Here is a 25,037-nt window from a genome sequence, read left to right on the forward strand (position 1 = left end):
GTATCCTTAAATAATTTCAGCCAGAATTATTTAATCAGACATTCGTTTACTCTCTTACTTTGACATTTCTGTTTTTTTAAATTTATTTTTAATTTTTTATTTATTCATTTAAGAGAGAGATTGATAGTATGAGTGGGAGTGGAGGAGGGGCAAAAAGAGAGGGAGATGCAGACTCCCTGCTTGGTGGAGAGCTCAGTCCCAGGACCCTGAGATCATGACCATAGCCCAAGGCAGGCACTTAACTGAATGAGCCACTCAGGTTCCCCTCTCCAAGTGTTTTCTTTTCTTTTTTTTTTTTTTTAAGATTTTATTTATTTATTTATTCATGAGAGAGAGAGAGGCAGAGACACAGGCAGAGGGAGAAGCAGGCTCCATGCAGGGAGCCTAATGTGGGACTCAATCCCGAGTCTCCAGGATCATGCCCTGGGCTGAAGGCAGCGCTAAACCGCTGAACCACCCAGGCTGCCCCTCCAAGTGTTTTCTAAAGAATGATAGTCATTAGATACTTTGCTATAACTAGAAGGAGGAAAAAAACCAGGTTCTATGATCAAGTAAATTTTGGAAATGTCACATTATGCAGTGTTAAAGTAGACTTTTTATTCTGCAGGACTTCTTAGTCTTTAATAATGAGTATGTTCTGTGATACTAGAAGAATGGGATAAATTAAGTGATATATATATATTTTTAAGATTTTATTTATTTATTCATGAGAGAGACAGAAAGAGGTAGAGACATAGGCATAGGGAGAAGCAGGCTCCTTGCAAGGAACCTGATGAATAATTCGATCCCAGGACCCCGGGATCACGCCCTGAGCCAGAGGCAGACACTCAACCACTGCGCCACTTGGGGTCCCTAAGTGATATTTTGCTGAACTTATTTAAACACAAAATCCTTTCTGAGGAATATTTAGTGTTGTTAAGCACTTTATGTTTTCTAAGCTCGTCTTCCTTGGTTGTTTTGATGACATTTTATTGTAAGAAATAATATTTACAAAAATAACTTGATACATGCATGAATATTATATTTATATAGAAGCCAAACAAAGTTTTATGATCTCTAACACATTCTCTTTTTTCCATTCTATTTCATTTTTAAAACCCTGGTTGCGACTTACATAATAATTCACTAGTGGAACCAGCTCTCTACTTGAAAATCATTGGTCTATATAATTGCTTTAAATACAGCTCTCTCATGTTCCTTTCTTGATTTTGAGGAATCATGTTAAATTAAAATTGGTAAAATTATCTGGTTTACATGGAGTTGAAAGGTACAGCCCTGTGTGCTCATGTTGCCGCTTCCTCTTCCTTCAGTAGTGCTCCAGCATTCCAAAGAACTGAGCAGGAAGCTTTGGGGTCTTTTAATCAGTCCTCACTGTCTTTACCTTATGGAGCTATACAAGGATCTTGGGCAGTATTTTCAGATCTGTTTAAATAAGAATTAGTGATAAATAGACTGTAATATTTAATCTTTTTCATTAGATTGCTGAGCTGAAAAGAGGTGCTGAAATTATTGTTTGCACACCTGGTCGAATGATTGACATGTTAGCAGCTAACAGTGGTAAGTCACGAGTGTTTTTTTTGTTCTCATTTCTCCTTTTTGAATTCTGTACATTTTTTGTTAAATCGAAGCAGATACAAGAAATCACTAAAGTGGTTTTATATTTCTTCTTAAAGCTGTAATATCTTAAAATTTGTATTGCAACACATTTGTTGTGAGCGTTCATATTGGAATTTAATTTACAACTTCTTTTGGGAACTAACTCCATCTGATCTTTTTAGCTCTTTAACATGGATTCTCAGTCAAATTTTGGCCTAGCTTTGCTTTTAACAGGGGAGGGGTTTGGACTTTTTTTTTTTTTTTTTTTAATTCTGAACTTTAGACTTTTTCCCCCACAGGAGCTAGTATTTTCTTATAATACTGGATAAATTAAGGTATTGCAGCTTCAAGAAATTTTATCTTTTATAAATATTGCATGTTTTTTTAGCTCGTATGTTGTGCTTTGTTAAATTATTCCCTATCAAAACTGTTACTAAACTGTTGACATTATTTAACTTCTGTGGAGAAAGGCCCTTCAAGATTTATAGAACTGGGCTTCCGAGACGTAAGCCATCCAAGGTAGGTCATTTAATGCTGTTCCCAACCTTGCAGAACTAATGGGGGCTGCAGATGTTAGTGTGGAATACTTAAGTATTAGCATTTATTTTCGCTTCATTTCTTATTTTTTTTGAAGAAAATGCTTTCAAAGGTTTCCATTGCAGTATTCAGTATGTACATAATAGAGTATTAAAAACTGTGAGTAATGCATGTTTTTCATAGCATTCTGCTTGAATTTCTGTATACATTTACTTCTAATTCTCCGTGAAGTTGGCGAAGTGACATTGAAGTTGTTTGATAAAATCAGTGTGCCTGTACAGTCTACAAAAAGTTTTGGGTTGAATGCTGATAAAATAATCCCTCGTTTTTTTCTCAATGCTGCATTGATTAAGTCTCCTGAAATTCATCTTGATTAATTTTACCTTTTTCCCTTATCTGTCTTTTGGTTTATATTGAAATAACTATTTTATACGTGTTTTTGCCAGGTGATTGATTCATCATTTGATAGAAATGCTTGTGTTAATCCTTTAGAAAGGCTTTCCTGTGTATGTATTTAGTAGTTTTCACTGGCTAAGAAACACTTTGCATCTTTTTAAACCAGTGGAAGCATTTAATAAAATTGAATTTGTTATCTTTATATAGAAAAATGTATGTATGCAATACATTTGATATTTAAAGTTTTTGTGTAGTATTTTAGTTACCTAATGATGTTGAATAGCTTCTCATTAATATCTTGACATGCCCGTTAGAAGCTTCTAACTGTATGGAAGTAGTTTATAAATTAATATAAAAAGGAGGTTTTCTGCATCTAAAATAGTTAGCACTGGAACTTGCTTTCCACACATACGCTGTAATCTCTAATATGTTTTTTCCTAGGTGATGCTGTCAGATAATGGCTGATGTGGCTCGATGCTTCATCTCAGTCTTAGTTTTATGATGTGTTTTGGAGAGGGCTGTTTTCTGAATTTTACAGGTCCTTCAGGCCCTATGATGGTATGCAAGAGACGAGTTTGACAAAATAAAGGGCCTCATATACCCATTGTCAGAAAGTACTTGCCATTAGATTAAGATCTTGTAGACCAAAGTTTCGTTTCACTGTTTAAACATACCTAACTTACCCCTCTGGTTAAGTCAGGCATTTTAGTTCCCTTTACAGTTTTTTAAAGTTGTTGGTAGTCATAAAATGAATTGTGACTGATTTTTAGTTTTCCTTTTGTCTTTATTTTTTTCCCTCATTTTAGGTCGTGTCACGAATCTTCGAAGAGTGACATATGTTGTTTTAGATGAAGCAGACAGAATGTTTGACATGGGTTTTGAACCACAGGTAATCATTAAATGTCTTAGTGTTTTGAACTGTAAAATAAACCTTGTAACTGCCATGAGAATGAAATGTTCATATGGTGTTTGAGAACATATTGAATTGAAATACATTTTTATGTTTTGAATTCATCTTAAAACTGGTTCAGAAAGTATTTGTGCAGGCTTTGCTTATTAGTCTTTTAAAGGTATCCGTGGTAAAATTAAAATTGGAGTGCCAATAGTAGAAGCTTAAGCTTTCATATTTTATAGTTTTTGTTAATGCTTTTAAATAAATTCCTTCAATTCATTCTTTTAATTTTCAGTATAGTACATGCTGTTTACATTCTCCAAATGTAAAAACAAAGACCCAAGAGCATTTGTCTCTTTAGGTTTTCATGTTCCTCATGCATTCTTTGCTCAGATACAAAATTCAGTGATATAAACTTAGAGGGACACGTTAAGAGGTGGTATTTTTATTAATGAGATAAGGAATGCGAGTTATCAGTGTGCTATGGATGCCCCTCAAAATTTACTTTCAGGGATCCCTCGGTGGCGCAGCCGTTTGGCGCCTGCCTTTGGCCCAGGGCGCGATCCTGGAGACCCGGGATCGAATCCCACATCGGGCTCCCGGTGCATGGAGCCTGCTTCTCCCTCTGCCTGTGTCTTTGCCTCTCTCTCTCTCTCTTTGACTATCATAATAAATAAATAAATAAATAAATAAATAAATAAATAAATAAATAAATAAAAACATTTGTCTTAAAAAAATTACTTTCAATCACAAACTGCATTATATGAGATATTAGAAAGGGACACAATTAAAATGATCTTTAGTCTTTTCAGTTTGTTTGGTCTCCAGAAATGCATTGCCTGTCACATAGTGACTGTATAGTGTTTAGATTTAGGAATAATCTAAATGAGAGATCTCGAGAGCACATAAGAGTAAAGAGGAGTGTAATGACCCCTGAACCATGTGAGAAATAGTTAAGGACATGAGGAATAATTAAGCTTGGAGTATAGGACTTAATAGCATCCTTTAAAAAGTCTGTCACATGAAAGAATCATTGAGGAGTGGACCTAGGACCTGTTTGGGAAATTGTATGAAGCTGGGTCTGAGTATAATGTGGGCTGGATAAACATTTGGACATGAAGCAGGGTACATTGTAGAAGGAGGGCAGATACTGAGTATGCTTTTCATCCATGAATTCAGATAGAGAGGCAGGGTGATCCATTTGTGGAAAGAAAGTAGAGGGACTTGATGAATCTGATGGTAGATGGGATCAGATCCCTTTAGTGTCTTTCCCAATCCCAGGAAATCTTAGACTTTATGGTAATATTTACAGTAGGTGTAAAAAAAAAAGTAGGTGTAGTAGTGATCGGGCCTTTATGGTCGATCAATTAAGTTTTGCCAGAGAGAGGTCAAAACAACATTTCCCATTGATATGCAGAGTGAATCATCCTTTGCCATTAGTGCTTACATCTCTTTAAGTACTCAAGGGAGAAATGCTGATTAGTAGTTTATTTGTTGATCACTAAAAACCATGAGAAGAAATTTTAGAGTAAGTTAATGATTATTTTGTGAGCTTGTAGTGTAGATTAAAAAAATGCTGGGTTTGGGTTCATTTCCACTATTTGAGTGTAAAGCAAGCAAGTAAAGGCACTCCAGTTTGAATCAAAGCTAGTTCTAATGAATGCACATGTGCATAATGGTCTCTATCTAAAGAAGAGTGGGCAGGCAGTATGTCTTCAGACATGATTTTGTACTGAAGAAAATAATGAAATTTGGGAACTAAATTAAATACATTCGCTGAATGTATATCTCTCTGAGGTCAATGTACAGTAAGTGTACATGTTGTGCAATGATATAGGCAGAAGGTACAAGACTCTACTTTTCTGTATTGACGTATGTAGGCTGGCAGGTCAAAAGACTTGAAGAAATCTTTGTGTATTGTTTTATTTTATTATTATTTATTTTTTATTTTTTTGTGTATTGTTTTAAATTTAACACTTTCAAGCACCAAAACAAGAGTTTTTAGCATAAAGGTTAAAAGGATAAGATGATAGGATTTCTCAAGAACACCACAAGTGGTACACAAGTTTACATCTATTTTAAACCTTATTATTTTTTTTAACTTACTAAAGAAAAACTTGTACTATCTAGTGGACATCTTCCAAAGGGCAGCAACAGAATGTGAAGAACTCCTTTCGGGTAAAAAAACCAAACAAACAAAAAGCCTTCTTTTGGAACCAAAGACAGTGGAAGAGTAGATTGGGAATCCATTTGTTCTTGTATCTGAAATTGAAATCTATTAAAACTTAGCATCTGATAGGATATTAAAAAGTGGTTTTTTTTTTTTAAGATTTTATATTTGTATTCATGAGAGACACAGAGAGGGCAGAGAGAGACATAGACAGAAGGAGAGGAAGGCTCCCTGTGGGGAGTCTGATGTGAGGCTTGATCCTAGGGCCCTGGGATCACAACCTGAGCCAAAGGCAGACTCTCAACCATTGAGCCACCCAGGCATTCTTAAAAAGTGGTTTTCCATAAGAAATTGCCCACAGTTTCTGGGTTTGTTCATTTAATTTAGTAGAAATAAAGAGTAAGAGAAGAAATTGATTAGATACAGAAGCTAATTGTTAGCTCAAGTTAGCCATAATGGGAGCTAGAAATACATGATTTGGTGAAAGTATGTAAATAATATTCCTTTTAGTTATAAAATGTTATTATTGACATGTTCTATTTTTATTGAGAAAGACAAGCATGTTTTAATTGGCCTAAATTTATTCATGCCTATGCCTAATACAAAGTGAAGGGAGCTAAAGATCCTGACGATATTTACTCTAGGTTTTTACTTTCTTTTTTCTTTTTTAAAATGTATTTATTTGAGAGAGAGAGCTCGTGTATGCAGGAACAGGGCGGGAAGGGCAGAGGGAAAGAATCCCAAGCAAACTCCCTGCTGAGCACAGAGCCTGACTCAGGGCTCTATCCCACGACCCTAAGATCATGACCTGACCTGAAACCAAGAGTCAGAGGCCCAACCAACCAAGCCACCCAAGCGCCCCACCGAGTTTTCACTTTCTTAAAAATACCAATCACATAGTAAAGTGAGACTGTAAATGTGCTTGTCAGTTGTACACTGCAAAGCACCATGTTTGCATAAGTCATTTTAAGGAGCTCACGGTCTCATGAGAGATTATTGTAACTTTGAAGCTTTCTTCAAATTAACATCAAAAATAACTCACTAGATAGATGATAAGACACTTCAGTGTCTGAGTCCTCTTTCTTCAGGCCACTGATGAAGGATTCGGTGCATAAGCAGTTACTGATGAATAAAATGGCTGCTCCTTAAGGAAATTGAGGCACTAAAAAAAGACAGAGTTTTGAAAGCTTATTGTTGAGTCTAATGTAATACTTAACATTAGAGGAAACATTCAGGGACATAATGACAGTTGACTACTCTCCCCCCAACACACACCAAGTTTTATTCCTATTTCATACTATACTCTAGTCCAGGGTAATTTTTACCAAACTACATATCAACATCTCAGGGACCCTATTCGTGATTTTAAAACTGGGATTGAGGGGCACCTGGGTGGCTCAGTGGTTGAGCGTCTGCGTTCGGCTAAGTTCGTGATCCCGAAGTCGTGGAATAGAGTCCTGCATGAGGTTTTCTGCAGGGAACCTGCTTTTCCCTCTTGCCTATGTCTCTGCCTCTCTCTCTCCGTGTCTCTCATGAATAAATACATAACACCTTAAAAAAAATAAAAATAAAAACTGAGATTGGGATATTTACATTGATGAGTAAATAAATCATTCACTTGGTAGCAAATTATTTTCTTGATGGTAAAGAAAAGCATTGCAGATCATCAGGAGAAATAGAAGACATAATGTGTTAAGCTTTTAGAACATCTCTAAAAGGAGCATATGCCAACAATCGAATTGAATTAGCAAAAAGTAGAAAACTGCTACTTGGTAAACATAGTGACTTATTGGACTAATGAATTTAATTTTAGTTTATAAGTGTGAAAGGGGAAGTTTATGGACTTGGCAAATCACAGCTGACTTGAAGTATCTGTAGTATGAGAGAAGGAACATATTGAAAAGTTTCAGGAACAGCTTTTAATCAGTAGCTCCCAATCTGATAGCCAAGGCAATCAAAATGTATACCAGTCATCACTGAAAAAGTGCATAATCATTAGAGTCATTCTACAGACATCTTCATGACCCTAAGCAGTACTAGATACTCAAAAGGTAAATCTAAGCTCCCATGTGCAGTACATTGTTATAGGAAGCACAGGATTTGTAGCTTATTCAGGAAGGTTTCTCTGCACTATGACAAGAGGAGAGTTAGGTTTGCTTCTCCAGAAAACTTTAATCCTTTGATAGTGTCTTTCTGCATATAGTGAAAATTAAAGGTTATTTGTGAATATTCTAGGAAGGCAGGATGTGTATTACTCTTTGAAGAGATTTTCAAGGCCACAGTGGGGCTTTAATATGAATTGTCTGTCTGGTCCTTGTTTCTACATCTATAAAATGAGAAGCTGAGGGACACCTAGGTGGCTAAGTCAGGCTGGGCATCTGCCTTTAGCTCAAGTCATGATCTCAGGGTTCTGGGAATGAGCACTACATCATGCTTTCGAGTCTGCTTCTCTCCCTGCTCCTTCCCCCACTTGTGCTTGTGCTCTTTCTGTCTCTCAAATAAATAAAATCTTCTTTTAAAAAATGAGAGGCTGAGACTAAATGAGCAGTCCTTTGACTTGTTTAGATAAGATACCTGAAAGTCACGATGCTTTGTAATGTCTTAAAAGATGGACACATTCAATACTATTATGTGAATTTGCAATGATACTACTGCCAAATTCATATTATCAGACCAGTCATGGTTAATGATTCCTATTTTTTTCAGTAATATACTTTAGTCATTCTGAAAGGAATGTCATTTTATGTAGGAAATTAAAGAAAGGCATTGCTGATAAGATGACATAAGAACTAAGTCCTCAGTAAAGTGAGAGGTTGAGCCAGGTGGGTATTTGGGAGAAAAGTGTTATAGGCAAAGAACCAGTACAAATGCCCTGACTTGGGAATTTGCTTGGCCAGTGTCCCTGCAGTAGAGTAAAGGAGGGGGATTTTGGTAGGAAGAGAGTAGAAAATAAGTACAGAGAGATGTGCTGATGGTGTGGTGAACATGTAAGACCCTATATGGCTGGGCTAGGAATTTGGATTATTTTTTATTTTTTATTTTTTATTTTTTATGATAGTCACAGAGAGAGAGAGAGAGAGAGAGAGGCAGAGACATAGGCAGAGGGAGAAGCAGGCTCCATGCACCGGGAACCTGATGTGGGATTCGATCCCGGGTCTCCAGGATCACGCCCTGGGCCAAAGGCAGGCGCCAAACCGCTGCGCCACCCAGGGATCCCTGGATTTTAATTTGATGTGATGAGTTGCTATATTGGAAGGTTTTTTTGTTTTTTGGTTTGAACACACCACCCTGAGATCAAGACCTGAGCTGAGATCAAGAGTTGAATGCTCAACTGACTAAGCTATTCAGGCTTTTCTATATTGGAGGGTTTTGAGCAGAGGAATCTGTCATGTAATTTTTTTTTTAATTTTTATTTATTTATGAAAGTCACATACAGAGAGAGAGAGAGAGAGGCAGAGACACAGGCAGAGGGAGAAGCAGGCTCCATGCACCAGGAGCCTGACGTGGGATTCGATCCCGGGTCTCCAGGATCGCGCCCTGGACCAAAGGCAGGCGCCAAACCGCTGCGCCACCCAGGGATCCCTGTCATGTAATTTTTTTACATTTTTAGTTTTCACAATGACATGTGCACATAGGTTAAATGGTGTCCCTCTGCTCCCTTCTCTTTAATCTCTTAGCTGATTTTTTTGGTATTCTACTTCTCTAAATGGTGTGCTTCTGTTTCTCCTTTTTATTTTTCTGTTTTTGATATCACTTACTGATTTCCCACAGGGGAACATAATTTCTGTTTTCCTTCTTCCTGTCACATTCTTGCATCATTTCTTCCCTTATTTTTCCAGTAGATTTTTGTTGCTGTCTTAATTGGATCAGTATATGACAATCTAAATGTTATTCAGAGCTGGGCAGTGTAGTAAACAAATTATTTTTAATTTCCTCTATAACTTTCTGTTTTCTCTAGAGATAATCATCTTTTTATGTTTGTTGCCTAGATTTCTTATATACTTAAAATTAATTAAATGCCAAACTCTGTTTGTTATATAAATCTATCAAGTAGTTGAAACACCCCAAGTTTTCTGTTTATTTCATCTTCCTTAAGGAATATCTTTCTTTTTTTTTTAAGATTTTATTAATTTATTCATGACAGACACAGAGAGAGAGAGGCAGAGACACAGGCTGAGGGAGAAGCAGGCTCCATGCAGGGAGCCTGACGTGGGACTCGATTCCGGGTCTCCAGGATCAGGCCATGGGCTTAAGGTGGTGCTAAACCGTTAAGACACCGGGACTGCCCAAGGAATTTCTTCAGAGCCTCTTGACTTGCTCCAGTCATTCATGGTTTATTGTTCTTTATGCTTGACATACATCTGCCATCCTGGAATCCATCATTCTGAGGGTCCCCTTTGTTTCTCACTTGGTTAGGATCCCCAAAGTTCTGTAATCCAAGAGTAAATCTTTTATTAATTAATTTTTTTTAAATGGAACGCTTCATGAATTTCTGTGTCATCCTGTATCATTCCAATTTCTTTTTAGTATATGTATTAACTGAAGCAAGCACTTAAGTGATTCATTTTTATTTTTTAAATTTATTTTTATTCAAGTATAATTAGCATACAGGGTTATATTAGTTTCAGTACTCACTGTTCAGTACAATATTCAGCAATTCTATACATCACTCAGTACTCATCATGGTAAGTGTATTCTTAATCCTCTTCACGTATTTCACCCATCCCCACACCCACATACCCTCTAGTAACCACCAGTTTGTTTTCTGTATTTAAGAGTCTGCTTTTTTTTTTTAACTTTTTTTCTTTGTTCGTTTGTTTTGTTTCTTAAATTCCACATGTAAATGAAATCCTAGGTTATTTGTCTTTCTCTGACTGACTTTCACTTAGCATTATACCCTGTAGGTTCATCCATGGTGTTTTTTTTGTTTGTTTGTTTTGTTTTTTAAGATTTTATTTATCTATTCATGAGAGACAACAGAGAAAGAGGCACAGACACAGGCAGAAAGAGAAGCAGGCTCCATGCAGGGAGCCCGATGTGGACCTCAATCCTGGGACTCCAGGATCACACCCTGGGCCAAAAGCACAAGCTAAAGCACTGAGCTACCCAGGTGTCCCAGTTTATCCATGTTGTTGCATATGGCAAGATTTCATTTAAATGGCTCATTTTTTCTTTTTTTTTTTTAAGATTTAATTTATTTATTCATGAGAGATACAGAGAGAGAGAGAGCCAGAGAGCCAGGCAGAGGGAGAAGCAGGCTCCACGCAGGGAGCCCAACATGGGACTCGATCCCGGGACTCCAGGATCATGCCCCCGGGCCAAAGGCAGACAGACGCTCAACTGCTGAGCCACCCAGGCATCCCCTAAATGGCTCATTTCTAAAGATTGCCTTCTACCGACATAGGATTTGTGTCCTCCAAATTGATTTTCTATTTGCTTTGGTTTCTGTATTCAGATCAGAGGCATTCTGTAGATGTCTGGGAATCTGTAGTTATCTACTTATCTTTAAGAGGTGGAGAAAAGGCAGCTTAAAATTCAAAGCTCTCTCTGCCAGAGCAGAACCTACTGACTACCTAAGTTTCACTATTGTGATCTGACTGAGTCTTTCTTTTGGTTGGGGACTGTCTTCTTCCTGTCTTCTTGGGCTGAGCAGACTGTCCCTGGAGAAATATTGGCTAGTCTCCGGCCAGAAATGTGAAGGCCTGTCTCTCGTTATGGGTTGAGAAAGAGGACTTGAGGGAGAGACGGGAGCCTCAGCATCAAACATTATGTATTTACTAAATGCTTTTCTTCTTGGGATGTTATCCTTGCCTCATCCAGTCATGCTTTTTTGTTTTATTCTCTCCAGAAGCTAAACCTTTAGGTTTTTGGCTAGGATGAGAGAAGGGCCCATTGCCTGGCTGAGTAGCAGTTACATAGAGGTTGGGTGATTTGATTGCTTCTTAAGCAGGCTTTGTAGCAATTCTCCTTATTTTGAGACCCCACCTTTCATCTCCATGTAGGGAAAACAGCTTTGTTCTCAACTTTTCTTCACTGCTAACGTGGGGCTCTGCTTCCTTGAGCTTGATTTATCTTTTACTGTCTTCAGGATTTTGTTGCTTTTTGCTTGTTTTGTTTTTGTTTTTGTTTTTGTTTTTTTTAAGATTTTGTGTATTAGAAAGCATGCCTATGAACTAGGAGAGAGGCAGAGGTGGAAGAAGACAATCTTAAGCAGACTCCCTGCTGAGTGCAGAGCCCGATGCAGCGCTCCACCTTACAATCTTGAGCTCATGACTTGAGCTGAAATCAATAGTTGGACGCTTAACCACCTGAGCCACCCAAGCACCCCTCCCATCTTGCTTTTATCTTTCTTTGTATGCCAGTACATTTGAAAGCTTTAAATTAAACAGACTAAAAAATAAGAAATAAATTTTTAATTTTCCCACAAGGAAACCACCAGTTCTGTTTCTTTTTTTTAAAGATTTATTTATTTATTTATGATAGAGAAAGAGAGAGAGAGGCAGAGACACAGGAGGAAGAACAGTTCCTGTTTCTCATTAGCAAGTTCTACCAGATATTCCAGGAATGAATAATTTTGTTCCTAATTATATTTTATTTCAAAGTATGAAGAAGGGTTAATATTCAACAATTAAAAAATATTCAACAATTTATAAGATCATTGTAATCTTTTTAAAAACATTTTCTTTTAAAAAATTTTTTAAAGACTTTATTTGAGGGGATCCCTGGGTGGCTCAGCAGTCTAGCACCTGCCTTTGGCCCAAGGTGGGATCCTAGAGTCCCGGGATTGAGCCCCACATCAGGCTCCCTGCATGGAGCCTGCTTCTCCCTCTGCCTGTGTGTCTGCCTGTCTCTCTGTCTCTCTCATGAATAAATAAGTAAAATCGTTAAAAAAAAAAAAAAAAAGACTTTATTTGAGAGGTAGAAAGAATGTGAGGGGGGAGGGAGGCACAGGGGGAGAGAGAAAGAGAGAGAGAGAGAGAGAGAGAGAAAATCAGACTCCCTGATGAGCAGAGAACATGATGTGAGGCTCAATCCTAGTACCCTGGGATCATGACCTGAGCTGAAGGCAGATGCTTAACTGACTGAGCCACCCAGGTCCCGCCTAAGGGCTAGGATTTCTGAGTTGTGTGGCAATTTGTTTGACTTTGTAAGGAACTGTCAGACTTTTCCATAGTGGCTATTTGATTTTATAGGCTAGTATAATATTGGTATCAAAATTCATCTACAATGATACAAAAGCCTAAAAATTATATTGCCCAATAGAGTAATGCTTAAAATAAATAAACAATAAACCATACTGAAGTTGGTGTTCTTTTTTTTTTTTTTTTTTTTAATGATAGTCACACAGAGAGAGAGAGAGGCAGAGACACAGGCAGAGGGAGAAGCAGGCTCCATGCACCGGGAGCCCGACGTGGGATTCGATCCCGGGTCTCCAGGATTGCGCCCTGGGCCAAAGGCAGGCGCCAAACCACTGCGCCACCCAGGGATCCCTGAAGTTGGTGTTCTTTAGATGTAAGGCTAGTTTAAGATTAGAAAAATCAAGTAAGGGACGCCTGGGTGGCTCCTGTCATTTAAGCGTCCGACTCTTGGTTTTGGCTCAGGGCATGATCTTATGGGCCCTGAGATTGAGTGTTTCATTGAGAGTCTGCTTGAAGATTCTCTCCCTCTGACCCTACCCTCAGTTGTATGCACTCTCTATGTCTAAGATACATAAGTACATCTTTTCTTTAAACAAAGAAAAATTAAGTAATATAATCCTTCCTCTCAGAAGAGAGGAAAAAGCCATACATTATCTAAAATGTGGAAAAGGCATTGATAACATTTTATGATTTAAAAATTCAACATAGACTAGTGAGGAACCTCCTTCCCTAATAAAAGGTATCTACAAAAAACTCTGTAGTAAATGTTATACTTAGCGGTAGAACTTTTAACTGTTAACATAAAAAAAGAAAGTAAGGGAGTACTTGGGTGGCTCAGTTGATTAAGCATCTGCTTTTCGTTCAGGTCACGATTCCAGGGTCCTGGGACTGAGTCCAGCATCAGCCTCCATGCTCAGCAGGGAGCCCGCTTCTCCCTTTCCCTCTGTCTACCACTCCGCCAGCTCTTGCTCTCTTGCTCTCTCTGTCAAATAAATAAAATCTTAAAAAAAAAAAAAAGTAAAGTAGTTAACACCCCATTCAACATTTTACTAGAACAGAAAGAGTATAATGTTTAGAAAGGAAGTAGCAAGTGTGATTTACAGATGCTGGGACTATTTTTGTAGAAGATTTAAAACAATCTACAGATAAGAAGACTGTAAAGTTTCTGGGTACCAACTCAGTAAACAAAAGTCATTTACATTTCTTTTTTCAGCAAGTTAGAAAATGTACTTTAAAAATAATTTACTAGAAGCATGAAAAAATAAACCTGACAAAAGATATCTAAGATCTTTTGTAGAAAATTATGAAGATTTACTGGAAAACATTACAGAGGATTTGCAAAGTTATGTAAAGACCAAGCAGTGAAGAGTAACCCTCCTGTGGAAGAGAAACAGGATAGTGTGCTTCTTAAAAATCTAGTTAATTCTTATTTTAGAATTATGTTTTCTTGGGTCTGGGTACCATTTAGTCAGAATGTTGTTATCATCTCCTATCTTATTTTCTTACTGTCTTCGCTGGTTTGTGCAATTTTTAAAAACAATCCCCGTACTGTTACCTTTTACAGCGTTTCTCAGGGGAATTGAAATAAATGTACGTGGTCAGCCAATAGTCTTTAACTGAGAGTACTGACACAAAAGCCATCATTTTGGTTGCTGGATAGAGAATAGCTTGGGTAGGAGTAAAAGCTGGGAGATAGTTGGAATTAGCCAGCTCAGAGATGGTTGATGTTTAGGCCAAGAACCCAGATTTCCAAGTGCATTCGGTAGGACTGTCTGTTTCATAGATTTCACATCATTGATTGGAGTGAAGATCTGGTCTTAGAATTCTGTATATTCCTGGCAAGACCTTCACCCTTCCCATTTTCCAGCCACTCACCACTATCTACCTTGAAATCATTATTGGGGCAGCCTGGGTGGCTTGGCGGTTTAGCACTGCCTTCAGCCCAGAGCCTGATTCTGGAGACCCGGGATTGAATCCCACATCGGGCTTCCTGTGTGGAGCCTGCTTCTCCCTCTGCCTGTGTCTCTGCCTCTCTCTCTCTCTCTCCCTCTCTGTGTTCTTATGAATAAATAAAATCTTAAAAAAAAAAAAGAAATCATTATTAATGATTATTCGTTATTTCTATTTTTCTTGTTTATTCCAGTCATAGTAAGACTCCTAGGATTTCTCCAGGGATCTATAGAGGTACCTATATCCTACTCCCTCAGCAATGTGTCCGCTTGAATTGTTCTCTTTGTTTCTGTTGCTCATATCAACCTCTGACACATAATATGTGTCTCTCTTCCTTAGAATAGAAACTCCCCAAAGACAAATTTTTATTTCTTTTTATTGAATATTCCAAGCACTTCGAGTGATGCTTGACACATAATAGTTGCTCAACAAAAATATGTTGAATAAGTGAAGGAACAGTGATACTAAGAGAAAATAGTTGTATTCCAGATAAAATTTTAAGATTAAGAATATTGAATTTGTGAATTAGGGGTGAGATGAGTGAAAGAGACTAGTGACAGGTGACTCTTCCATCTTTGCTCTAAATTTGTGGGTAACTCTAGATGCCATTCTTAGGAGGGGGAGACTGAGTGGAACAATGAAAGGTAACAAGTTTCAAATGTTCTATTCAGATGTTCTCAAATTTTCCTTTTACTTGGTTTTGACATTGTATGGTTTTTGGAGACTATACTCACCATATTTATTTGCAAATATGTTCTCAGGTGATGCGCATTGTGGATAATGTCCGTCCTGATCGACAGACAGTTATGTTTTCAGCTACTTTTCCCAGAGCTATGGAGGCTTTGGCTCGCAGAATCCTGAGTAAACCCATTGAAGTGCAGGTTGGAGGCAGGAGTGTGGTTTGCTCAGATGTAGAGCAACAAGTGGTAGGTACAATCTTTAGGAAATCCTCAGTTCCCTGTGTGTTGTTTAGGCAATATATAATCCTTTGGGGATCATTGTGATGAAGGCACATAATTTCTAATGTTAAATAGGATACAGTTGCAGCCATTAATATTTTATCCGATAAACTTGAATATGCTGTTCCTTGGAACTGCGTGTTTAAAATGCTCTTTTTAGTTCCTCTCACCAGAAGAGGTGGGGCTAGTGGATGGAAATGTTATATACCAATCTTACTCTTTAGTTAATAGGATATAAGGTCAAGAGGCAAGAGAGAACTAGATGATCATTTGCCCACATTTGCAAGCCCCTTCTCTCAAAGTTAGAAATTTCTTTTGGTCTAACTGGTCTATCAGCTAAAATCAGTATTTTCCTACCCATCCCTAAGGATATAGCAAGGTGTTCTCAGCCATTTGCCACAAATAAAATGAATATTTTTGTTTTAGAGATGTATTTGCACTTTACTCCCTTAACATGGTGCAATTTGATATTTTCAGATTGTGATTGAAGAAGAAAAGAAATTCTTGAAGTTGCTTGAGCTTCTTGGCCATTATCAAGAATCAGGATCTGTTATTATATTTGTGGATAAGCAAGAACATGCTGATGGTCTTCTGAAAGATTTAATGAGAGCATCTTATCCTTGCATGTCTCTTCATGGAGGTAACGTTTAGTAAAATACCTGTTGAGTACTTAATTTGGCCAAGCACTATTGTGTTCTGAATGATAATATTTACTGTGTGCTGTAATGGAGAACCAGATTTTGTATCATCTTTCTTAGTTTTTATTCACAACAACTCTTTGGGAAGGGTAAGCATTATTGTTCCATCTTAGAGATAAAGAAAATAAGACAAAGGTACGTTGGTTTGATTAAATCATACAGCCATTAATCAGTTGGGGAGAAAATGAACTTAAAATTTTCTGTTTTATGTTAAATTGTTTCCATTGTGTCATGCTACTTAGATGTTTTCATGATTGGCATTAGATCTTTAATTGAAAGTAACGTTTCATTTTGGTGTAACATCCCCATTGTTACATGTATGTGGGACTTATAATAGAACACTACACATATGACATAGAGACGATTTGAATCACCTTCATTAACTAAGTGTTCTGGCGGTCTGTGACTTTGTAATGAACCATCCCAAAATTTAGTGGCAACTGTCACTTATTTATAAATCTGTATTTTGGATGGAGCTCAGCACGTACTGTCTAGTTGCTGTTTCATGCTCTTATCTACTGGGATGACTTAATTGAGACTGGGGATCTGTTTCTAACTTGTCTTATTAACTTATATGGCTGGCAAGTTGGTACTGGCTTTTGACTGAGCTCTGTCAGGCTGTCGGCCAGGGGTCATGGCTCTTTCCTTTGCGAACCTCTCTGTGGACTGCTTGGCTAGAAGGTAAGAATGAAAAGCTGACAGACCAGTTAAGGATGATACTGGGAATTGGCAGAACTTTCATTTTCACCATACTCTGTAGGTCAGAATAGTCCCAAGAGTGGCCCAGATTCAAGGGAATGGAGGGATAGACTCCAGTTCTTTTTTTTTTTTTTTAATTTTTATTTTTTATGATAGTCACAGAGAGAGAGAGAGAGAGAGAGAGGAGAGAGAGGCAGAGACACAGGCAGAGGGAGAAGCAGGCTCCATGCACCGGGAGCCTGATGTGGGATCCGATCCCGGGTCTCCAGGATCGCGCCCTGGGCCAAAGGCAGGCGCCAAACCGCTGCGCCACCCAGGGATCCTGGGAGGGTCAGACCCTTTATAGAAGAGAATGTAGAATAGGCCATGCTTTTGCTGTCATCTTTGGGAAATAGTCTACCTTACCATGTGTCATTGTGGATGTAATTAAAAGGGCTTTGAGCATATGTATTTGGTTAGCTTTTAATGTTTGAAAATGCCTCATATTTTCCCCCCTTTTTTTGTTATTGGGATAAAATATACATTACATAAAATTTACCATTTTAGCTGTTTTAAAGTGTATAATTTGGTGGCATTAAGCATTCACCATGCTGTGTAATACTACCATTCTCTACTTCCGGAAGTTTTTATCATCCCAAACACATACTCTATCTATTAAGTGATAACTTCATCTCCAACCCCACCCCCTAACCTAGGCAGGGAAGCTGTATTCTACTTTTTCCATTTATGAATTTCCCTGTTGTAGGTACTTCACACAAATGGAATCATCCAGTATTTGTCTTTATATGCCTGTTTCTTTCACTTAGCATAATTGTCTTTGAGGCTTATCATTGTTTTATCATGTATCAGAATTTTCCATTTTTTTAAATAAGTATTTTAATTCTAGCATAGTTAACATACATTGCTATATTACTTTCAGTTGTACAATATAGTGACATAGCAATTCTGTACATCACTCAGTGCTGGTCCTAAGTGTACTCTTAATCCCCATTACCTATTTCACCCATCCCTCTACCCACCTTTCCTCTGGTAACCCTCTGTTTGTTCTTTGTAGTTAAGAGCCTATTTCTTGGTTTGTTTATCTCCTTTTTTTTTCCTTTGTCCATTTGATTTGTTTCTCAAATTCCATGGGAGTAAAATCATATGGTATTTCTTTTTCTGAGTTATTTCATTTAGCATTTTGCTTTCTGTGTTCATCCATGTTGTTGCAAACGGCAAGATATTCTTTTTTTGTGGCTGAATAATATTCCATTCTAATCACACCACATCTTTATCCGTTCATGTATTGATGGATACTTGTGCTCTCTTCTAGGATTTTTCTGGTTTCAAGTCTCACATGTAGGTCTTTAATCCATTTTGAGTTTATTTTTAAGTATGGTGTAAGAAGATACTCCTTTTTTTTTTTTAACATTAAAAAATACTCCATTGCATGCATATACCACATTTCTTTTATTCATTCATCTCTTGATGGACTCTTGGGTTGTTCCTGCCTATTCGCTACTGTGAATAATGCTATTTTGAACACGGGTATATAAGTATATGTTGAATTTCTTTGGGTATATACTTGCAAGTATTGCTGGGTCATATGGTAAGTCTATTTTTAACTTTTTTTTTTTTTTTTAAGATTTTATCTATTTATTCATGAGAGACAGAAAGAGAGAGAGAGAGGCAGAGACACAGGCAGAGGGAGAAGCAGGCTCCATGTAGGGAGTCCAACATGGAACTCGATCCCGGGACTCCAGGGTCACGCCCTGGCCTGGGCCAAAGGCAGGCACTAAACCACTGAGCCACCCAGGGATCCTCTATTTTTAACTTTTTAAGGAACCACCATACTGTTCTTTACAGTAGTTGTACCATTTTGCATTTTCACTAGCAGTGCAGTAAGATTCCGGTTTATTCACGACCTGGCTAGCACTCATTGTTTTCTCTTATTTTGCTAGTAGATGTGAAGTAGTCTGTCATTGTGGTTTTGATATGCATTTCCCTAATGACTGAGATTGAACATCTTTTTATGTGCTTATTTGGCTTTTGTATATATTCTTTGGAGAAATGTCTGTCCTAAGCTTTTGCCCATTTTTAATCAGTTTTTTTTTTTTTTTTCATTGCTGAGTTGTAGGATTTCTTTATTCTGGATAGCAGTCCCTTATCAGATGTACAATTTGCTTGTATTTTCTTATATTCAGTGGGTTGTCCTTTCAACCTTTGGATAGTGTCCTTTGATGCACAAAAGTTTAAATTTTGAAGTTCAATTTATATATTTTTTCTTGGGGATGCCTGGGTGGCTCATCAGTTATGCGTCTGCCTTTGGCTTAGAGCGTGATCCTGGAGTCCTGGGATTGAGTTCCGCATCGGGCTTTCTGCGTGGAGCCTGCTTCTCCCTCTGCCTATGTCTTCTCTCTTCTCTGTGTTTCTCGTGAGTAAAAAAATAAAATCTTTAATATATATATATATTATGTATATTTTCTTTTATGCCTCTCTTTTTTTTATTTTTAAGATTTTATTTGAGAGAGAAAAAGAGATAGCAGGGGATAGGCAAAAGGAGAGGGAATCTCAGGCAAACTGCATGCTGAATGATGAGCCCATTGCAAGGCTCAGTCTCATGACCCTGAGATCATGGCCTGAGCCAAAATCAAGAATCAGATACTTAACCAACTTAGCCACCCAGGCGCCCCTGTTGCATGTTCTTTTGGTGTTATATCCAAGAAACCATTGCCAATTCCAAGGTTATGAAAGTTTTCCCCATTGTTTTCTTCTGTGAGTTCTAACATTTTAGCTGTTAATTCATTTTGAGGTAATTTTTATGATGCATATAGGTCCAGCTGCATTCTTTTTCATGTTTGTATTCAGTATGCCAGCCCCTTTTGGTAAAAAGACTGTCTTTTTACCCATTGTAGAATCTTGGCACCTTCATCAAAATCATCTGACCATTTATCTGAGGGTTTATTTCTAAGCTCTCTATTTAATTTTGTTGGTCTGTATGTTTTTTTTTTTTTTTTTAAGATTTTATTTATTCATGAGAGACCCAGAGAGAGAGAGAGAGAGAGAGAGAGGCAGAGACACAGGCAGAGGGTGAAGCAGGCTCCACACAGGGAGCCTGATGCAGGACTCAATCCCGCGATTCCAGGATCATGCCCTGGGCAGAAGGCAGGTGCTAAACTGCTGAGCCACCTAGAGATCCCGTGTATATTTGTCTTACACCAATATCATTTCATTTTAGTTTTGATCTTTTTACATTTATTTTATTCATTTTTTATTTTTTAATAAACTTTATTCCCAATGTGGGGCTTGAACTCATGACCCAGAGATCAAGAGTTGACTCGGTGGGGAGCCTGCTTCTCCCTTCCCTGCTCCCCTTCTTGTGCTTTCTCTCTCTCTGTGAAATAAATAAAATCTTTTTTAAAAAAGTTGACTGTTCTACTGAAGGAGCTAGCCAGGCACCTGTTTACATTTCTTTTTTTTTTTTTTTTTTTAAGATTTTTATTTATTTATTCATGAGAGACACAGAGAGAGGCAGAGGCATAGGTAGAGGGAGAAGCAGGCTCCCCACAGGAAGCTCAATGTGGGACTCAATCCCAGTACCCTGGGATCACAACCTGAGCCAAAGGCAGTTGCCCCAGGTGCCCCTACATTTCTTTTTTTAATAAACTTTTTTTAGAGCAGTTTTAGGTTCACAGCAAAATTGAGCAGAAGTTAGAGTTTCTATATATCCCTTGCCCTACACATGCAAAACTTCTCTTCTATTGCTATCCCACACCACAGAGGTACATTTCTTAAAATCGTTCAGACATAATTGTCACCCAAAGTCCATAGTTTACATTAGGATTCACTTTTTTTTTTTTTCTTTTGTAAGATTTTATTTTTGAGGGACGCCTTGGGTGGCTCAGTGATTGAGCGTCTGTCTGCCTTTGGCTCAGAGAGTGATCCCGGAATCCTGGGATTAAGTCTCACATTGGGCTCCCCTTTAGAGAGCCTGCTTCTCCCTCTGCCTATGTCTCTGCCTCTGTCTGTCTCTAATAATAAATAAATAAATAAATAAATAAATAAATAAATAAATAAATAAAAAAATCTTTAGGAAAAACAAGATTTTATTTTTGAGTAATCTCTACACCTGATGGGGGGCTCAAACTCAGATGGATAACCCCAAGATCAAGAGTTGGATAGTCTACTGACTGAGCTAGCCATGGGCCCCATTAGGATTCATTCTTGGTGTTATGAATTTTGTGGATTTGGGCAAATTTATAATGACCTATATCTAGGAATATAGTACCATAATGTATTATTACTCACATAGAAAATACTACCATAAAAATCCTCTGTGCTCTGCCTGTTTATCCCTCTGTCCCTATCCCTTGGCTGCCACTAATCTTTTTACTTTCTCTACATTTTTGCCTTTTCTAGAATGTCCACATTTACATTTAGTCATTAGGATAAATAGACAGTACTGACATACATTGATGTTTTATTTTAGCCCTGTTAATGTCATCATCCTGGAAATGTTTGGTTGCCATTAGCTGCAAAGCTTTTAGTCTAGAACTTTGTCGTCCTCATTTGGAACATTGGGCTCCGCTTTCTTTCCCTGGATGATTTCTCCTCTGCCCTATGTTTAGTGTTTGCTTTTGTTTTTTGTTTTTTTTTGTACTTTTAAATTTAAATGTTTTTATTAACACAGGTATGTCTATGTAGATCTTGTGGCTCAAAGCAAATACTTCTGTTTATTGTGCATGTAAGATTTATGTGTTAGCTTAGACTTTTTTTTTCCAGTTAGTTTGTAGTGGAACAGTGCCTGACAACCACTGATATGTTCTCATAAGAATATTTGTAAATGCAGGTCATACATTATGCACCTTTTTTTTTTTTTTTTTTTTTTTACTCAATATGATGACTTTGATGTCCACTGAAGTTATTGGACTATTTATTTATTTTTATTGCCCAGCACTGTTTATTGTGGATATACCAGTGTTTGTGTCCCTTCGTTTGCTGAAGGCTTATTTGGGTTTTTCCCAGTTTAAAATTTTTTTTAAATTTTATTTATTTTTAAAGATCTTATTTATTTATTTGAGCGAGAGCACGAGCGGGGAGAGAGACAGAGGGAGGGGTGAGAGAGAATCTTGGAGCAGATTCCCTGCCAAGTACAGAGCTGGACACGGGGTCAAGTTGAGGACCCCAACATCATGACCTTAGCCAAAAACAAGAATTGGCCACTCAACTAACAGCCACCTAGGCACATCCTGGGTTATTCCTCATTTTTGCTAATAGGAATAGAGCTGCTACTGAATGTGCAACTACAGGTTTTTGTGTGAACATAGTTTTCATCGCTGTAGGGTAGATAACCAGGAATGGGATTGCTGGGTAAGTATGGTAAGTGTTTATCTAGGAGGGATCCCTGGGTGGCTCGGCGGTTTCGCGCCTGCCTTTGGCCCAGGGTGCAAGTCCCGCGTCGGGCTCCTGGCATGGAGCCTGCTTCTCCCTCTGCCTGTGTCTCTGCCTCTCTCTCTCTCTCTCTCTCTCTGTGTCTAATATAAATAAATAAAAAAATAAATCTTTAAAAAAAAAGTGTTTTTTTTTTTTTTTTAATTTTTATTTATTTATGATAGTCACAGAGAGAGAAAGAGAGAGGCAGAGACATAGGCAGAGGGAGAAGCAGGCTCCATGCACCGGAAGCCCGACGTGGGATTCGATCCCGGGTCTCCAGGATCGCGCCCTGGGCCAAAGGCAGGCGCCAAACCGCTGCGCCACCCAGGGATCCCAAAAAAAAAAAAAAGTGTTTATCTAGGTATGGTTTTCTTTGTTTTTATTCTACTCATGGTTCACTGAGCTTGTAGATTCTGTAAAATTTATGTTTTTAGGACATATTTGGGAAAATCTTGACTATAATTTCTTAAGGTTTCTTTTTTTTTCCTGTGCTATTTTTCTTTCCTTTTGAGACTCCATTATGTGTATGTTCAGCCCTTGAATACTGTGACATTTTTTTTTTTAATTTTTATTTATTTATGATAGTCACAGAGAGAGAGAGAGAGAGAGAGAGAGAGGGAGGCAGAGAGAGAAGCAGGCTCCATGCACCGGGAGCCTGACGTGGGATTCGATCCCGGGTCTCCAGGATCGTGCTCTGGGCCAAAGGCAGGCGCCAAACCGCTGCGCCACCCAGGGATCCCAATACTGTCACATCTTTGATCCTTTATTCACTTTTGGTTTTTCTTTTTTTTTTTTTTTTTTTTTTAAAGATTGTATTCATTAATTCATGAGAAACACAGAGAGAGAGGAAGAGACACAGGCAGAAAGAGAAGCAGGCTCCCTGCAGGGAGCCCTATATGGGACTTGATCTCAGGCCTCCAGGATCATGCCCTGAGCCAAAGGCAGGCGCTAAACTGCTGAGCCACCCATGCATCCCTTCACGTTGGTTTTTCAGCCCTTTTTTCTCCCCTCCTTAATTAAGGTTGGGTTGTTTCTTTGACTCCAATCTTCAAGTTCACTGTTTTCTTTTTGCCATCTGCTGTTAAGTCTATCCAACTCTCTCTTGTATTTTCCTGTTTCTCTAATTAGATTTCCTGGCCATCTATTTAAGTTTGACTTCCTTCCTTAGCTTTCTAGGGCCTTTCCTCAAGCAAAATCTTTAAAATAAATAAATCAGGGATCCCTGGGTGGCGCAGCGGTTTGGCGCCTGCCTTTGGCGCAGGGCGCGATCCTGGAGACCCGGGATCGAATCCCACGTCGGGCTCCCGGTGCATGGAGCCTGCTTCTCCCTCTGCCTGTGTCTCTGCCTCTCTCTCTCTCTGTGACTATCATAAATAAATAAAAATTAAAAAAAAAAATAATAAAATAAAATAAATAAATCAAATCCTTTAAACTCAGCGAGTGCCATTATTATTCTATATTATCAAAAATTCCAATTTCTGCTTATTTTTAGTCACTCTCTTGTGCCTTCAGTTAATGGTTTTTTTGTTTTTGTTTTAATACTTTCGTTAGAATTTATAGTTTTTATCTGTAGGTGGGTTGGTCCAATAAATAGCTTTTCCTACATTGAGGGAAATGTATGTTTTTTCTTTTTTTTTCCTTTTTTTAAGATTTTATTCATTGATTTGGGAGAGAGAACGGGCATGAATGGGGGGAGGAGCAGAGGGAGAAGCGGGCTCCCCCGCTGAGTGAGAAGCCCAACCCAGGGCTTGATTCCAGGACCCTGAGATCATGACTTGAGCCGAAGGTGGATGCTTAACCGATTGAGCCACCCAGGCACCCCAAAAATGTGTTGTGCTGTTTTTATAAGTAAGGACTTCCCCCCCGCAAATAATCCCTTGTCTGTACTTCTCTTTGGTCAGAATTACATCACATGCTTCAGGAGTTCATGAGATCACAAGTATTTGTGTAATAACCTCACTATGTGGTTTGCCTTTTCTACTTTAGTTTTGTTAGGAATGTATAGTGTTTTAAAAGCTTCATGGCATATTATATTTACACTAGACTGGATGCAGAGATATGACATGCCAGCTATCCTCTACTAAGCCAGACATTAAAGAGATTTAATGTGAAACATCTTAATAAATTACTATTTTGGAAGGGTTATTTTGCACGAAATTTTTAAAATTTATAATATGTGCTTTATTTTTATTTTTAAATAGGTTAAAAAATACCTTAAATTATTTTCATTCTAGTTTCTTTTTTAAAGGATTTATTTATTTATTCATTCATTCATTTGACAGAGAGCACAAGCAGGGGGACAGGGACAGGGAAAAACAAACTTCCCCACTGAGAGTGGAGCCTGACACAGGGCTTGATCCCAGGACCCTGAGATCATGAACTGAGCCAAAGCCAGATGCTTAACTGACTGAGCTACCCAGGTGCCCCAGTTCTAGTTTCTAATAAATTAAATATTGATAGAGATACTTATGTAGAGGGTTTAATCCTTATTAATTTTAAGACTTGAAAGGCATCCTTAGCACAGAAAGTTTGGGAGGGGTTCATTCACCTCCTAAAATGGAGACACTCTTCTCTGGTTTGATATACATT

The 25,037-nt window shown here is 38.0% G+C and overlaps 1 protein-coding gene across 2 annotated transcripts in view; it reads left to right on the forward strand.

The window, feature by feature from the left end:
* Positions 1-25,037, forward strand: part of DDX46 (DEAD-box helicase 46) — a 73,106-nt gene that overhangs the window by 25,591 nt on the left and 22,478 nt on the right. For both annotated transcript variants that reach the window (XM_038552199.1, XM_038552198.1), the window contains exons 12-15: positions 1,479-1,557; positions 3,336-3,418; positions 15,442-15,606; positions 16,117-16,279. In XM_038552199.1, coding sequence (XP_038408127.1) covers positions 1,479-1,557; positions 3,336-3,418; positions 15,442-15,606; positions 16,117-16,279 — 490 coding nt within the window. The remainder of the gene's footprint in view (positions 1-1,478; positions 1,558-3,335; positions 3,419-15,441; positions 15,607-16,116; positions 16,280-25,037) is intronic.

This window comes from Canis lupus, chromosome 11 (assembly GCF_011100685.1).
Source record: "Canis lupus familiaris isolate Mischka breed German Shepherd chromosome 11, alternate assembly UU_Cfam_GSD_1.0, whole genome shotgun sequence".
Classification (NCBI taxonomy): Eukaryota; Metazoa; Chordata; class Mammalia; order Carnivora; family Canidae; genus Canis; species Canis lupus.